The 17797-nt window shown below is 33.1% G+C and overlaps 1 protein-coding gene and 1 non-coding gene across 2 annotated transcripts; one reads left to right on the top strand and one right to left on the bottom strand.

The window, feature by feature from the left end:
- Positions 1 to 1846: 1846 nt before the first annotated feature.
- On the top strand, positions 1847 to 14423 carry LOC129886970 (carotenoid 9,10(9',10')-cleavage dioxygenase 1-like). Its single transcript, XM_055961890.1, has 14 exons — positions 1847 to 2261; positions 3781 to 3851; positions 3987 to 4001; positions 5847 to 5958; positions 7472 to 7571; positions 7733 to 7795; positions 8060 to 8170; positions 8961 to 9145; positions 10026 to 10164; positions 12330 to 12447; positions 12530 to 12631; positions 12891 to 13142; positions 13717 to 13828; positions 14172 to 14423. Exons 1-14 carry the CDS (start codon positions 2034 to 2036, stop codon positions 14199 to 14201), a joined length of 1638 nt encoding a protein of 545 aa, XP_055817865.1. The 5' UTR covers positions 1847 to 2033; the 3' UTR covers positions 14202 to 14423.
- Positions 14424 to 15109: 686 nt separating this feature from the next.
- On the bottom strand, positions 15110 to 15212 carry LOC129888181 (small nucleolar RNA snoR130). The gene has a single exon (XR_008766604.1). It is a non-coding gene; the product is annotated as a small nucleolar RNA snoR130 (small nucleolar RNA).
- Positions 15213 to 17797: the final 2585 nt, after the last annotated feature.

Raw genomic sequence — 17797 nt, 5'->3', positions numbered from 1 at the left:
TTTGCTTCTATAATTCGTAATAAGTAAAAAGGTTGAGCAATATTAAATTTTATTTCATGATCAAAAAAGGTTTCCTCCACGTTACACTTATATATCTTTTCTTTGGATGATTATCATGCAATACAATACATCTTCTCTAATTATACTTTAGTCGATCAATGAAAGCAATAACTAACTTTGTGCTCTTCTAATATAGAATCATCTGTTTGCTAAAGGTCTGTTTGGTCATAAATATTTTTTGCTTTTCTACAAAAGAAAAATTCAAAATAGTTTTTGGCTATACCATTGACTGATTTTTTGGAAAAAAAAGAGTTGAAGATGAGTTTCAAGTTTGAAAAAAAAGTAGTTTTGATTAGTTTAGCAAAGTATCTTTTCTTATTCACAAAAGAATTTCGCTTTGAGTTTAGCTATTGTATAACGGCTTGCTAGTAGAGCTATGTTGCTCTACATAACCACAAAAAAAAGAAAATAACACATTAGGAGTGCCAAATGCAAAATGCAAAATTTAGTGTGTTGTGTGCAATGGAAGCTTGTGAGTTTATTTACAATTTGTTGGGATGGTGGTGCCTATAGCATTATGTATTGTACAGTTAATTTAAATATAATATTTATTTAATTGTTATTTGAATTTTTTATCATAGGATATTGTCAAATTTATTGTTATGTTAACGAAGAAAATGTGTCATCGTAATGATCCTTAGCTAATTCTTTTCTCATTTTATATTTGTTTATTATCTAATAATTGTATTTTATCATTTATCATATCTTTTTATAATATCTTTACTCATAACTTAATTTGTTTGTTGTAAGTTTATCTTTTAAATTGTTAATACGTGATATTTTATAACGATAGAAAATAATATAATCTATTTAAATATTATATTCATCAAAATAATACAATACAGTACAATATATTTTTTGATTTGACACAAAATTTTAAAAAAATATTTTTTTAAAAAAATTGTGCTCTAATCTCATATTTTTGTGTGGTATAAATCATTTTATTATGGGTAAATAAGAATTTTAAATTTAAATTATTTGTAATTATGAAAAATTAATGTTTTGGGGGGATAAACTAAAAAGAAAAGGCACATAAATTGAAATAGAAGGACTAATATAATAGATTACCAAACAATATTTAACAATTATAAGTGTTAGGCGTCTTTTGAAAATAATTTCTCATGTGCTCTCTATACACCACTAATAAAATTATATTGGATATGATATTATTGTTGTTGAAATGAAGTGGTTGACAACTAGTCGAGATTACCAAATAATAATATATAATAATATCAAATAAAATATTCTGCGTCTTTCGAAAATAGTCTTTCTACTTAATAAGGAGATATATTATTTTACTTTTTTTGGTTTTGATTTTCCAAAGTAGATTTCTTAGGAATCACATAGTGTAGAGGAGTAATTATCATTTTTTCCTATCATTTTTCAGTTTAAAGAAATTTCTTTAAAACATGGTAATTTGGATACATTAATTCAGTAATCCGGATACATTAAGTAGGATTTTATGTATTAGCAGATAAATTTTAAAACATGATATATTGAACATAGAGATAATTTATGAATCAAAATTAATGTATTCGAATTACCGAATTAATGTATCTGAATGGAAAGAAAAGATTTTTGAAATGAATGGAGTAATAAAAAATATGATAAATAAAAAAATATAATTAAATAATTTTTTCTTACCCAAATGATGTTTGAAGCCCGCTTTAAAATTTCGACTAAATTCAAATATATTAATGTAAGACCTAGGTGCTCTAATATAATTTTTTGTATATTCAAAAATCGAACTGAAGATTAAGATAAAACAATCTGCTGCGGGCCATGTTGGTAAGAAGATATTTTGTGGAGAGAAGAGACCCAGCGAATACAAACAAAACAAGCACAGGAACGTGTCCATGGCATCTCCGTCAATCGTTAAGTATCAACAAGGGTGGAATCTCCAATGTCCAATTTATATATAGTATGGTATATACAGAGAGAGAAACAAAAAGCATTAGAGCTAACAATAAAAAATGGGGAGAAAAGAAGATGATGGAGTAGAGAGAATTGAAGGAGGAGTGGTGGTGGTGAATCCAAAGCCACGAAAGGGATTAATTGCCAAGGCTATAGACTTATTGGAATGGGGAATCGTCAAGTTAATGCACGATTCCTCCAACCCACTTCACTATCTTCAAGGCAATTTTGCACCTACTCATGAAACTCCTCCTCTTAATGACCTTGTTCTACAAGGCCGTCTTCCGGTCAGTTCTCTACTTTTCTATCTCTAGTCGCTGGAGATTGTTTTTTTTTTTTGGGATAATCGTAGTGTACGAGCCAGCTTTCTAGCAGTTCAATTGTGGTCAGGGAAAATAAGGTAGGGAATCGAAAGTTGGGTAGCCAACCAATTGAGCTATTAAGGTTTTCTTAAATGTATGAAGTGAGAATTGATCCCTAATCCTCTAGGTAAATAGTCAATATTCAACCAAGTGCACCATAGGAGATTGGTTATTTATTTATTTATGTTATTGCTTAGAGTTTGATGTTTTGTGAACCTTGGGTTGTATTTGCTGAAATTGGGTGTGGCTTAAACCTCTCTGATCAGAGGGGATAGGTGTTTAAAAAAGAAGGTTCTGATTTTGTTTTTCTTGAAAGGCTATAACTTGATAATTGCAAACTTCATTTTGAGTAATGGTAGTTGGAGAAGTAGGAAAATTAGTATGGAGTAATAATTTGATGCTCATCTTTTTTCTATCATCAAAAAAGAGAGGAGAAAATGAGGAAGTGAAAAAAAATAAGTTGGGGTTGATCAGCATGTTTTGGTGAAATTTAATTTGATCTTTCTGAATTCTGATGAAAATGGTAATTCGTAACAATATTTACCATTGGATTATGGTTTTCTTACTTCTGAATAGTAATAATTTCAATTTTTCAAGGGTATTAATTACTTTAGTGACAACAAGTTATCCAATTAGATTCTTTTGGTTAAAGTATTGTTATTAAGAGTTTACAGTTTGCATGGATTCACCTCAAACAACTTTGCTAGAGTTGTATTACACCAGTGTATTAGGAATTGTTGATTATCATTAAATATATGAGCTGTCTGATTAATGGGAAAGACAGAGGTGATCCCACGAATCAGGATAAACGTGTAAGGTTCTGAGGGGCCTCATTGCCACAAAATTAACATTTGTTCTTTTTCCTATGAGAAAACTATATGATGATTTTTCAACTTCCCATATATAGAAAAGAAATAGAACAAGAAAGACTAGAAATTGAGATGACATTTAATATATTATGATAACCGTGAAATCCCCGAGGAGTGCGCAGTTCGAAACTCAGTGTATAATGCCCCCTACCCTTCTCCACGTAAATTCCAAGCTTTTGTTAGTGAGTGGTTCAAAGCTATGACATGTGCCTAACCCACACATCTCAAACTGTGCTCGTACCACTAAACCAATTCCGTGGGGGCTTAAGATAACATATACTGTTAATGATGTAACATATAGTTGACAGGGCAAGGGTAAGTAACAGCTTGGGATAAATACCTTACTGAAGTTCAGTTTGCGATGTTGTGTATGGTTTTTCTCTCTGGCCCATATCTCACTGTTGATTTGCATTTTCTGGAACTGATTTTTCAGCCGCAGGACTAGATTTATTTACCATTATTTTCATTTTCCCAGGATTCAAAGCATAAGGAATATTGTAGAATTTACTGCTCAGGCTGTACATTCTATGCTTTTTGCCATCAACTTGACTCTAAATTTGAACTTTTAATTACAGGAGTGCCTTAATGGTGAATTTGTTAGAGTTGGTCCAAATCCAAAGTTTGCTCCGGTTGCTGGATATCACTGGTTTGTTTATACTCTGAATATATGTTGTCCTCAGGACCTTGAAGTTCCTTCTCTTCTATAGTGGAACCCCATACTTTTTTTGAAACAGAGTTTCCCAATTGCATTGATGCTTATCCACGCTCTATTTATATGCAGGTTTGATGGGGATGGGTATGTCCTTTTCAATCTTGACTTTGCAATTTGGAGCAAAATCAATTATTTCCTAGTTACTTTGAAAAAGAAGCAACGAGCACCTCAGTAAACTAGTTTTTATTTGTTCAAACTTCCAACTATCCCTGTCTATGTTGTCTCCAGCTTAAACAAATAGATTTCTGTATATTATGTGACTAAGCTCCCTTTCTGGTAGGAACAGAAACTAAAGTCCCTTTCTGTTCGGAAGAGAAACTAAATGAGAAATTCAATTGACATTTTGTTATATTGGATAAATTGCTCTTGTACTATATTCTTAATTGAACAATTCAAACGGGCATTATAGAGTCTCTATTAACAGACCTTACATAGGATTGATACCATTTTTCCAACAAAGAGAGAGATTTGAGTATTAGGATAGGAAGGGTATGAATCTTTGAATTTTATGGTGACAGGAAAAGAAGGATTGACAAGAAAATAAATATTTGAATTTGATGATAACAAGGGAGGTCGCGGATTAGGGTAGAAGGTTAGTAGGAGTAGAAGGCTAGTTGGGATAGAATGATGTCTTGCCTTGTGACGGTTAGGATTGGTCGTAGGTTTAGGTGTGTCATTGTAGTTGTGTTGTTATTGCCTTTTTATTATCACAGTATGTTGCAATTGTTATTGTTCTTGTAAAATTTGCATCGCTTTTCGTTTTTGTCATTATGATATATATATTGGTTTTTCTCTCTTATTTGGGGCCGACACTTTTGAGTCGAGGGTCTTCCGGAAACAGCCTCTCTTTCTCCATGAGGTAGTGGTAAGGTCTGCGTACATTCTACCCTCCCCAAACTCCACTTGTGGGATTTCACTGGGTATGTTGTTGCTGTTGATGATAATAACAAGGGAAGAAGGATTGAACATTAGGAGGGCAAGACAATAAGTTTCCAGATTACGGGGGCATACTCTCTCTCTCACTCTCTATCTATCTATCTTTTAGTTCCCCTCCTACTCGGCAAACATACTGAGCTGTTTGTTAAGAATTATATTACGAGTTGGATCAGGACTATTTAATTTGTAAATTATGTCAATCAATTCATAGCAGTGGCCTTTTCATTTGTCCAGAGTGAAATTATGATGATCGAAGGTGTTAAAAGGGGACAAGATATACCTAAATCATATGTAAGAAAGTTGTCCCAAAAGATCTATATCTACTGGAATCCATAGACTTAGCTATAAACAGAACACATGAAACAAAAAAATTCAAATAAGCAATATTAACTAGTTAAGATAAAAGTTAGTCGCGATGGTATGCTTACATCAGGTTCAAGAGTTTTTAGTCTTGTTGGAGATGTTATATTAGTGGAAATTGTAGAGGACCTCTAGTGTTGAAGAACCCCAAGTTATTGAAGATTAGAATGAAGAGCGAAATGGATGGTGAAGATTCGTATAGCCGACTTTTAACCATCAAGAAAAAGTTTGTATAGCTGACTTTTAACCATCAAGAAAAAGTTTGTATAGCCAACTCCAACTATATAGGAATTTAGGCAAAGCAGCAACAGCAATTGTTTTGTTTTATTTTATTACTGCTACTACTACTATCAATAATAAAGAATGATATTAATTTATTATTGTTATTATTAGTATTATTAATTTTTTTCTGCCTAGTCTTTTTTTCTTTGCACAAAATGTGATCAAATTGTATTAATAATTCAGCTGCTGATTATTATGACAAAGCGATTTTTATTCTTGTTATTCTTATTCAGTTTTACCACTTGCTTTTTTCTTTAACTTTTAGACTACTGATGTTAAAGCTTAAAAAGCATCATGTTTTTATAACTTTCACGTGAAACGAAGTAATTTAACCTCAAAGCCTTTCTTCAGCATGATTCATGGCTTGCGCATTAAAGATGGAAAAGCAACGTATGTCTCTCGTTATGTGAGGACTTCACGTCTAAAGCAAGAAGAGTTCTTTGGTGGAGCTAAGTTTATGAAGGTATACATTTGTTTTTTACTCCTACTCCTAGATTTTTGTTCCCACCAAGCTTAAATATAACAATGATTGAAGTTTCTTGTACGTAAACTTCTACACATGTATAGATACTTTCAACAATTTCGTCGCATAACTACACACTTTTTTTTTTTTGGTTTTTAATAGTTCGCCAGAATATGGATTCTTCAATAAGTAGAATTTTTTGCATGCTATTTGGAAAGGGTGATTCTTTTTTTTGATGTATTATTGGATTTATTTTGTGGAACTAGGAATGATGTTGTTCGAATGTGGTTTGTCCTTTAGGGCATAACATCATTTTGAAAATTTGCTCCAGGAATTACACCAGTGTGGAGTGGTATTTCAGCTATTTTGTGTGCCTAAATTTTCTGTTCTTGCTAAGCTTGTGACATCACAATTTTCTTGTTCACATTCCAACTCCTTAATTTTGATCTTTACATGTTTTTTCATTACTGATTTCTCATCCAAACTGGATTGTGTAGAAAAGGGTGAATTTCTCAAAAATGACATCAGAAAGTGGACACTGGACAGGATAATGGACTTAGCTTATGTATGCTTATTAATCAGCATATCCAAATCATATTGTAGGAAGAATGAAGAAGTTCTTTTTTATTGGCACTTTGTTGATGGATACTGACTTTGTGATTCTATAGTGCAACAATGACTTTTTGATAGTTGATCATAGGTCAAATAAGTAACTTATAGAGTGAACCATTCTACTAGAGAAAAATTATCTAGTGGAAAGAGTTTAAGGCTCTCGCTGCTTGGATTTAGTGCTGAATATTGCTCAAGTTGTTTGTTGATGTTTCATGTGACACAAAGTTTCTAGTCTTCTAGCTAGGTTAAAATATTTTGTTACTTTTATTTGCATTTGAGGCATTTTGTGTTACTTTGGGCATTGACTAACCTTCTCAACATTCTATACTCTTCTCTTGAACGTTTCATTGAGCATCCTTCATATTCAGTCCTTGCACCACACTATCCATAAGGTTGACCCAGCCTTCTCTCTTCTCTATTTGTCCACGCAAAGATTCCTTTCCTTTCCTAGCCTATTCAATGTGTCATGTACAGAGTTCAAAGAGTTGTCACTACAAAAAGGAAGATGGTAACCCTAATTGAAGAATGTTGCAGGAAGCAATTGTGAGAAAACAGAAGTTCCTTCGACTTCAGCAAGCAAACTGGAGGAATATTCTTACACTGGAGACGTCCTATCTGAAAGAAAATTGTGTCCTTTTTCCTTTTAGTTTATGATAACTGGAAGCTAAAATGACATATCTGCTGGCATGCCTTTGCCATAGATCTTAGCATCAGCATGTAATTTAGAGGAAAGGAATTAGGGCATCCTATTAGTGTTTATGACCTGGAATTGTTTCACACCATTGGATTGTACATTCTGCTGTTAGTTTCCTTCAATTTTCTGTACTGAACCAATGGAACTACTGCATCATGCAATCACACGCTATGCTTTATAAAACATTTGCATATACTATATGTGCAGGTTGGAGATCTTAAAGGGCTGTTTGGTTTGTTCACAGTTTATATGCAAATGCTCAGAACAAAGCTGAAAGTATTGGACATCTCCTATGGAAATGGCACAGGTTGGTTGGCTGGAATTTTAGTCAGTCTATATATCTTCTCTTCACAAGTCTTTCCAGATATAATTTGTAATAATGGAAGGAATATGTCGTCAATAATAACAACATTTCTTAAGTCTATGTGACAGTTACTAACTGAAAGTAAGATTTGTTTCCTTGTCCAGCTAATACGGCTCTAGTATATCACCATGGGAAGCTTTTGGCACTTTCAGAGGCTGATAAACCTTGTAAGCCACTTCCTCTGTTTGACCTATTAATTCAGAAAGATGAGTAATCTATGATTTTGATGTGCAAGCCCTTGAGTAGGTGTTATTTTCCCTTCACCATTTTTTTCATTGTATCTAGCACAATTAAATAGTGAAACTGTAATCTGAAGTTTTTTCTTGTCTGGGCAGAGCACAAGTATTAGTAGTTAATACAGTTTCCTGCAAGGATTTAGATTATAGGTACATTGCATTTTATTGCTTTGATACTAAGTGTATGCCACACAGATGCACTTAAAGTTCTAGAGGATGGAGATCTTCAAACACTTGGCATGCTGGATTATGACAAAAGATTGGCACATTCCTTCACTGCCCATCCAAAAGTTGATCCTGTAACTGGTAAGAGAGCAATCATCCTAGTTCTGCATGTCATTATCTGTAAATTCAAATTGTTTGCCCTTAAATTTTGCTACCCAAATACTTTCTGATGAAAGAAATACCATTACATATATTCTTCTAATAATTGTAACTAAAACTATAATCCTGCAACTGCATAACCTCCTTTAGTTGAGACATCTGTTCAGCCTTCTTTTCTCATTTACCTTCCTCAATATAGATGCCTGGCTTGCCAGGGTGTTAGTTGTGATGTTGATTTTTAATAAACAAAAAAGGAAAACTCTATTTTCTTCCAAACACAGAACGAATTCGTCACATCAATTCAACAACTAAATTCCATTGCAAGCTGATTTTGGAATTGAGGGTAGGGTGGTGAACCGAAGATGGGAGCATGGTTTCCTTTGGGTTGTAGTGCAGGTGGAAAGACAACACTTTTACATTTTCATATTGAAAAAGTAAGAAGAATGAGAGGTGTTTTAGCATTGCCCTTTGTAAAGATCAAGGCTGGTAAGTCCATCGGTTCATACAGTTGTCCATGTACGTTGGCACAATATTAGGATCCTGACTTTAACTTCTTACTCTGCATTAACTATCCAGTGATAGTCAATCTATATTATCGCTGATACCAGTCATGTGCTTATGTTGTGTTTCTGTGAGACTGATTAAATCTTAGTTCAAGGTTCAGCGTTCAGAAGCGAGAGCTAAAGATCTAAAATTGGATTACAAGTTTGAAGTATGAGTTTCTCAGTCTTGTGTAGGTAGCTTGAGTTTGACTTTGAAATGTTACATGCAGGTGAGATGTTTACCTTTGGATACGCTCACACCCCACCTTACATAACTTATAGGGTTATATCAAAGGATGGAATTATGCAGGACCCAGTCCCAATAACAATACCAGAGCCTATCATGATGCATGATTTTGCTATTACTGAAAATTATGCAATTATGATGGATCTTCCTTTGTGTTTTCGTCCGAAGGTATGAAACTTCTATAGCCCACAATTTATTGATTGCTCTTGTTTATCAGTTTTCCTCTGTTGATCGGAATTAAGTAAGCTTTTAAAAGATGAAACATCTTGCTCAACAATTGAATCAATGAGAGGTTAAGTTTCGTTACATCAGTTGGAGTTCTATAGGAGAGAACTGCAGAAAGGTTTCTAGTTTGTGGACTTCTGGTTTTTTTTTTAAAAAAAAAGTCGTCGTAGGTAACTGTTTGTCCAAATATTTCATAATAGAAATCATGATTGGTTGCATTTATTACACTCAGAAGATTTAGGGGGGAAGGGGAGTCTTCTAGTGCTTCTACAGATATTACATATTGAAATTCAGCTCATATGCATGTTCTTTACTTTTATTCTTTTTTTTTGTACTTGGTAACTTTGTTCTTTACTTTTATTCTTCTTGTATCCAAAGTATGTGATGAGAAATTATGGTAGTGAACTGTACATTTAAAGAACTATAAGAAAGTGAATTGAACTTTGAAATATTGAAATACTGTATTGAAGTAAACATGGGTTGTGGAAGGCATTCTGAAGGAGTTATCAAGGTCATGGTTACTCCATCTATTGCCTTCAGATTTTGTTTGGATGATCAGATTCTTTCACATGGTACTAGAGCCAACCATTGGTAGACCCAAAGCTCATATCCATAAGTCTGTAATAAAGTTCACGTGTGAACCCCATAATCAGGTTACTTGTAGGGAGTGTGTTGAGTTTATATTTGTTTACATGAGTTGTGTTAGGGCTTCCAAAAAAGTTTATTAAAGTTTTGGGCTATTCCATCCATTGTATTAAGATTTTGGTTGTATCATCAGATTCTTTCACATGTGAAATGACTAATTTATGAATTTTCTATTCAGGACATGGTGAAAAACAATAAGTTGGCTTTTACCTTTGATGCTACTAAAAAGGCTCGATTTGGAGTCCTTGCACGATATGCAAACAATGAGTCCCTAATCAAGTGGTTCGAGCTTCCTAATTGCTTCATATTTCACAATGGTAAGCAACTTTGTGGTCTGTCTTCCTTGAAAAGTATAAAGATTGTTCTACCCTGAACAGAAAAGCTGGTAACTAGCCAATACGTCTCACATGCATGCAGCACTTAATAGCGATGTTGCACCAAACTCTTCAAAGTCTCTGTGGCACCCATATAGACATGGCATGGGTGTGGGTGTGGTATCCATAGTGTATTTGTTGAACTTACCTTGGGTACTTTGACTACATTCTATGACTGAGAAGTATAGAGCAAATGGGTATGGGTGCGTATATATATATACGTATATGAATAAAATATTGGTGTTTATAAAGAATAAAATTTATTAGTTTTAGTTGAATAACTTTAACTAATTAAGATTTATACTTTATATGTTGTAATATACATTTATTGGCCGCATCCAAACACCCGTATCCGCACTCGGATCCATGCACCCAAATTTTAAAATTATTGTGATGAAGAATCTGCACCCGGACTGGATACCCTCACCTGAGTCTGAGCAACATAGCTTAGTAGGCATCAATTTTGATTGATAATCCTGTAAAGGAAATAATCTGTGAATAAGAAAGTTCATAGTAAAAGAATATTTTTCTTTTGGAACCAGATTACATTTAAATTGAGTTGAGTCACCAGATTCTCATTTATGAGTATAGATAAAACATTACATTTTTAAAAATAATTGGGCGGTTGAAAGTTCATATTTTGCATAGATAGAATGAACATGTGCCGACAGTACATGCAATGCAGATTTTGGAAGCATTTCTTGTTTAAGTGCTATACATATGCACAACTTACTGTATTGGAAAGAACACCTATTGTTGAAACCCGTTTTTCTTTCCTTTTTTTGGAAGCATTGTTTTCTATTCTTTTTTCATAAATTTCTGTTTGTCACAATAGGTAATACTTTAGTTATACAATGTGATATACTTCAGTATGTCTTTGTGAAGGAGAAAAAGAAGAGAGATATCTCTTGAAATTGGTTTTAACAACACAGGAGTTTCTTATGTAGGTATGTAGGTGTGTTGAGCTTACATGAAATAAGAAACATTTTCTAATTTTTGGAACTCTTAACTATGACGTAATTATTAAGTATATCTTGCGCAATTTTTTTAATCAATTCTCTTTTCTAATTTAATCATTAAAAATATCCTATACAATATTCTTAATGATTCTCTTGAAATCTTAAAGGTGAGCCAAGTTGAGTTTGTTTATTTTGAAAACGTAGCTACTAAGGAAGATCATTGAAGCAATAAACAGTTGTTTGGATAGCATTGTTGAAATAGTGAACAATAACCAAAAAGACATACTGCTGGAATTCTTTCCTTCAAAAAATCGTTGATCACTGCAAAGTAAGAGAAAATGTTTTCGTATAACACCAATGAAAATAAATCTATTATCAGTCAGCCATAGGAGGTACAGTGGTGGAAATCTTCAGAATAATGTAGCTTCTTTTGAATTGGTGACTGTAGAGTAGATGAAAAAGTTACAAGAACAATCACAGAAAATATGATGTGGTCAATGCCCTTACAAGTACAATGAAGAAAAAAGTAACAAAGACTTGCTGGACAACTATTGAAGTTGTTCAGAGAAGGTAACATCCGAACTATGATATCATGAAAAAAAAAATAAGAGATGAAGATTTCTCTCAAATAATTGCAGAAAAATTCAATGTCTAGATAAGGAACTTGATGGCAGACGCTGATATAGTAAAGGGATAAAGAAAAAGAGGTGTGGTGCCACAGAAAGGGTTGTGATAAATAAGTTCTGCTGTTAGAATGATCAGAAAGAGACAAGATTTATAAAAAGCTTTAGCTGGGTGCAGCGTAAGGACGGCCACTAGTAGCAAAAAGTACTTATGCTTCTACTAAGATTGTAGGGGCTCGAGTACCATTTCAAGATGCAAGGAGAGGGAAAACTTTTGTCAAAATAACATAGAGAATAATGAAATTTTCTTTAAGTATTAGATTCTTAACTAAAATAAAAGTGATGAAAATATTCTACTATCAAGAAAGAAAAATCTATGAGAATACTCTCACACGGTATCCATAATTGTTGTCTTGACTAACTCAATCATGATGAATATTCTCCCAAATATTTTGTGACTTTCAATTGTCTTCTTTTTTTCTTTTCTTTTTTTCTGAGTAGTGTTATCATTTTGATTATTTGCCAGCCAATGCTTGGGAGGAGGGAGATGAAGTGGTGCTGATCACCTGCCGCCTTATGAATCCAGACCTAGACATGGTCAATGGAGCCGTTAAAGAAAAGCTTGAGAATTTCTGCAATGAGCTGTTAGGAGACTCTGACAACGATTGTCTAAATTGACCTTGATTATATCTGCCACAATTCTTGATCAGGGTTCTGTTTTTACAGATACGAAATGAGATTTAACATGAAGAGTGGTGCAGCTTCACAGAAGAAACTATCGGAGTCTGCTGTTGATTTTCCAAGGATCAATGAGAACTACACTGGCAGGTCAGCTCTCGTATCTTTAAAATTATCAGGCATTTTCCAATCAACGTAGCATAAGTATTCGCCATATAAAATGCTGGGTGATGAACACCTTCATTTATCATCTGTCTATTTTGCTTTTAATTTTATTCATGAGTGTTAAGGTGTTGTGTATTAGCTTTATGTTCTTTGGTTTTCATTGCTTGATCTAGTTTACTGAGAGTTTTTTCAGTAGGCCTCTGTCTTATGTTGGTATAATAATAGTAACTCTGTTGAAATTTAGGAAGCAGCGTTATGTATATGGAACCACTTTGAACAGCATTGCTAAGGTAACTGGAATCATCAAATTTGATTTGCATGCTGAACCAGAGACTGGAAAATCACAGCTTGAAGTTGGAGGAAATGTTCAAGGCATCTTTGATCTAGGGCCTGGCAGATTTGGTTCGGAAGCTGTATTTGTTCCCAGTCAGCCTGGTACAGAATGTGAAGAGGATGATGGCTACTTGATATTCTTCGTTCATGATGAGAACACTGGGTACCTTGTCTTCCACTCTCTTTATTGCATTGTCATGAATATCACTAAAGACCATTCTTCATTGGTGATCTTCCGAATGTTAAGGAAATAAGGAAAATTTCTTCTGTTCTACTGTTTAAAGTGAGAGTGGCAGAGAGTCAGTTAAGATTGCTTGCTGCGTCCAACAATTGAACCCACATAATTTGTAGAACATAATGTGTTTGTGTTGCAACCAAAATATACTGAAGCTACATGCTTTTAAGGTCATATGATACTCAATTGTCTGTTTCATGTCCACCTTGTTATGTGCATAGCTGGAAAAATGCGTACAGGAGAAGAGCATTCACTATTTAGTTATAATATTCTTTGGACTTCATTTAGATATTCTTGAAAGTGGCATATGTCCCTATTTCCCTTGACCTGTCAATTAGATTCCTATCTTAGTTCTTGAAAGTGGCATATGTCCCTATTTCCCTTGACCTGTCAATTATATTTCTATCTTAGTTCTAAGGCACTCGCGGGAATGCAAAGTTTATAACTGATATTTAAAACAGAATCACCTTGACTGAACCGTTGTCTTATAAAAATTATGCAGAAAGTCAGCTGTGAATGTAATTGATGCAAAAACAATGTCCGCAGAGCCTGTGGCAGTTGTCGAATTACCAAAAAGAGTTCCTTATGGATTCCATGCTTTCTTTGTCACAGAGGTGAGATGCCATTCACGTTTGGTTATTTTCCCTTATTGTGCTTGGTGCTTCTGGACATCAGCACTGCAATCAAAAGCTATGGGTGTTTTAGTTGAATTTTCATATGCCGTGGAGTAACTGGTAAAGTTGCTGCCATGTGACTAGGAGGTCACGGGTTCAAGCCTTGGAAACAGCCTCTGGCAGAAATGCAAAGTAAGGCTGCGTACAATAGACCCTTGTGGTCGGGCCCTTCCCCAAACCCTGCGCATAGCGGGAGCTTTAGTACACCGGGCTGCCTTTTTTTTATACTAGATTTTCTCTAGGAAATTGCTCTCATTCTCTGAATTCATTATACTTTGAACAGGAACAAATTCAAGAACAAGCCAAACTGTGAGAGCTGTTGCTACTGGCTATTTGGTTATTTGGTTACGCTTGACTTGAAACATAATAAATGTACGGATGTATAGTTTGTAATTTCAGCCTCTATTGATGGCATCTTATTTCAGTTATCAGAAACAAATTAAATCTGTGAACATTTGTCAGATAAAAAAGCATTGTGGCTCACCTGAAAGCAAACACTTGATCAAATATTCCATATCTATTTATTATTTTAACACATGTTCTTAGTCACTTGATATGCAATACAATCCCAAAAAATTTTAAAATTCAGTTAGCGCGATAACTTAAAAAGTTCAGAGATGCTTACGCCAATGCTATTTCTGGTCTATCAGACTGTAGTAGCAATTTTATACAATGAATTGAAAGACTATGGAGGTGGTAAAAACCAGGGACTTCAATCTAGTTTTCAATTTTTCTCAATGGCATTGAGCTCACTGCATAAGGGAGCACAGTTTAACGAGGGATGTACCTCTCATGGGCTTAGCTACTGGTACAACTGAGTTTCAATTGAATTGTTCAAAAAATTTACACGTAAAATGTATTTTGTGATCTACACTAAAGAGAGACATAAAAAATGTATCAAATTGTTCTTTCGTCTTGTGTTTTTAAAGATATGCTGTTAAAAATTGAAATTAAAGAATTGTTGGAAAAAAAAACACTAAAACAAATAATTTTCTTTGTTGAGGTGGGGGAAGTTTGATTTTCCTCCGTATACCTGTAAGTAGAATCAAAATTTTACATATCCATATCTATAGAAACTCGTAGAAAGATAACTAATTATTAAGTGATCATTGGGTTGAGGGTTGAGACATATAAATTGACTTTTTGAGACGATAATTATTAATTAAGTGACTATCGATTTGTGAAAAAAAAGCTTCACTCTCAGAGTGAATAAAAAAAATTGTCCCTCAGAATGCCTAGTATCCACAATGGTTCCTCAACCTTTTTGGAAAAGGGAGCACCAATCATGTAACATTTCAGATTACTAAATGATTCATCACTGGGAAAATCTCCAAAGTGTTGGAGTTGGTAGTTTATGAATTCGAAAAAAAAATCACAAATCAAAATCGTTTTTTTGAAAATAAATAAAAAAATCCTTTTGAGCCAATCTCAAATGTCTATCTAAAATAAATAAATTAAGAAGAAGTAGAAGAAAAGAATGGAAGAGGGAAACATAATAGAAAGTAGTTTGGCCGCACGGCGCCTGACATTAACCTAGTACTACTATAGAGATCTATATATATATATATTGAATGAATTTGTGCTTCGAGACCTTATATTTTGAAATATTTGTAGTTTTGACCTGTACATTTTAACCACCTCCCCCATAAGTCCACCATTTTTTCACATGTATGGACCTCTTTTCTCTTTTGACTATACTACTAAGAAAAATGTCATATTTATCCTCTACTTAAACAAAATTATTTATATTTATCTTTCGTTATTTTTTTAAAATCATATTTGTCTTTGCTTTTATACTTTTGGATCATATTCGTCCACGTAATCATATTTTGTTGAATATATCCATTATTTTAACGGAGACAATGATACACACAAAGTATAGGGTTAAATTTGACTACTTTTCAAAATACAAGGATAAATTTGATCTTATTGAACAACAAGAATAAATTTGCACTTTTAGGTATAATTTTCTTATTTTTCCTTGCATCACATGTTTATTCAAGTAAAACATTGAGATACCATCATGGATTGTGGTGTACAGGTGGGATTGTTTCACCCTTAATCAGAGGTATCGGTTTTGAGACTTGGATATGAAAAAAATCATGTTGAAGCGCAACCCCCAAATAGGCCCTGCAGTGCGTGATCCGAATTTAGTTGGGGCTCCATGAACTCCAGACACAGGGTGGGAAACAAAAAAAAACATTAAGATAATTTACATTAATGGTCTTCTAAAGTACTCCCGCCGTCTCATATTAGATGAAAGTCTTACTAAAAATGTTTGTCTCATATTACTTGATCACTTACTAAATCAAGATAGAATTAATTAAGTTTTTTTTATTGTACTCCTGCAATTAATATGGCCATTTGAATGTCAATAATTCTCAATAATAGTTATTTATATACTCTATGTATATGACATTGATATGAACAAAGGGCAAAATAGTAAAATTAATCAATCTATTAATGATTTCTTAATCACCGTATAAAATAAAAAGTGTCCATCTAATATGGGAGAGAGGAAATACTATTTTCTTCTTTTCATTTTATGTGGCACCCTTTGACTTGACACGGTATTTAAGAAGAAAAAGAAAACTTTTGAAACATGTGGTCTATCACAATCTTTACATATTTGTGTGGCTGAGAATCATTTCATTAAGGGTAAAAAGAGAATTTTAATAGGTGACATTCTTTTTAGTACGGACTAAAAATAAAAAAGTGTCACATAAAATTGGACAGAGGGAATAGTTAAGTATCAATTCTATAGGAAAAAAATCACATCTTATATTAGTCTATTTGTCTAATTTTCATCATATCTTATACTCTTGTATTTGTTAAACTTGTTCTTGAAAATACTTTTCTTGAATCGATGGTCTATCAGAAACATTCTTTTTACCCCACACAATGTACACCCGCGTATTCTAAATCCCACTTGTGGGATTACACTAGTACGTTATTATTGTTATATAATAAAAATAAAATATTATAAGACAACCATTACATTAAGCTCTGCCATTGAGCCATATAATAATGGGACAATTTTAAATATATACAATAAACTAATTAGTTTATAACAAATATAATCATGTTTTATTTACATAAAAATAGCCAAAAATCATAAAAAAAATATACGGTGACTATACAATATATCTTGTCAAAAGTCATAGAAAGTATACATTGACTATACAATATAGATTACTTATACATGAGATATACACTGAATATACATTAAGATACATTCTATACATAAAATATACACTGAGTATACATGAATAAACATCGAATGGCCCTTTTTTGATAATTAAAATGACCGAATGGTCATCTACTGTAATTATCCCTACAATAAATCGTGCTAAAAAAATATTTCTATTATTTATTTTATTATGTCATCGGGTAATAAAATTTTATGTTAATAAAAGGTGGATCTTATTTTATTTTTAATTTTAATTTTTAATATACTTTAAGAATATTAGACAAATATTAATCTGAATTTTCTTCTCTGCAGTTGAAGTTTAACTACTTGAGCAGACTTTAATTCTTTTTGCACAAACAATTGCAAAATTACTCATTTTTCATCATAGCAACATTTGGCATGTGCAAGATAATTTTATTTCTATCCATAAAAGACTACACAAGTAATTGAGAAAAGAAATCACCTACATGACTAATGACTTGTTTTCTTCTAACTATATATATATATATATGAGAAGGTAATACAAATGGTGGAATACATTATCCTAAAATTAATTAATACCCCTAAACAAATGCACAATAAAACAATCTTACATTTTATCCCGAGATTATTATCTCTCGTCCCTCGCATGAAACGACCCCTTAAGAGTAATAGATAAAATGACATAATCATTCAGTGATGAAAAAGTGTTCAATGGTCGAGAGGATTGCAGATCCTCA

The sequence above is a fragment of the Solanum dulcamara genome, chromosome 4 (assembly GCF_947179165.1).
Source record: "Solanum dulcamara chromosome 4, daSolDulc1.2, whole genome shotgun sequence".
In the NCBI taxonomy this organism is placed as follows: domain Eukaryota; kingdom Viridiplantae; phylum Streptophyta; class Magnoliopsida; order Solanales; family Solanaceae; genus Solanum; species Solanum dulcamara.
This window is presented reverse-complemented; position numbering and strand designations above follow the sequence as displayed.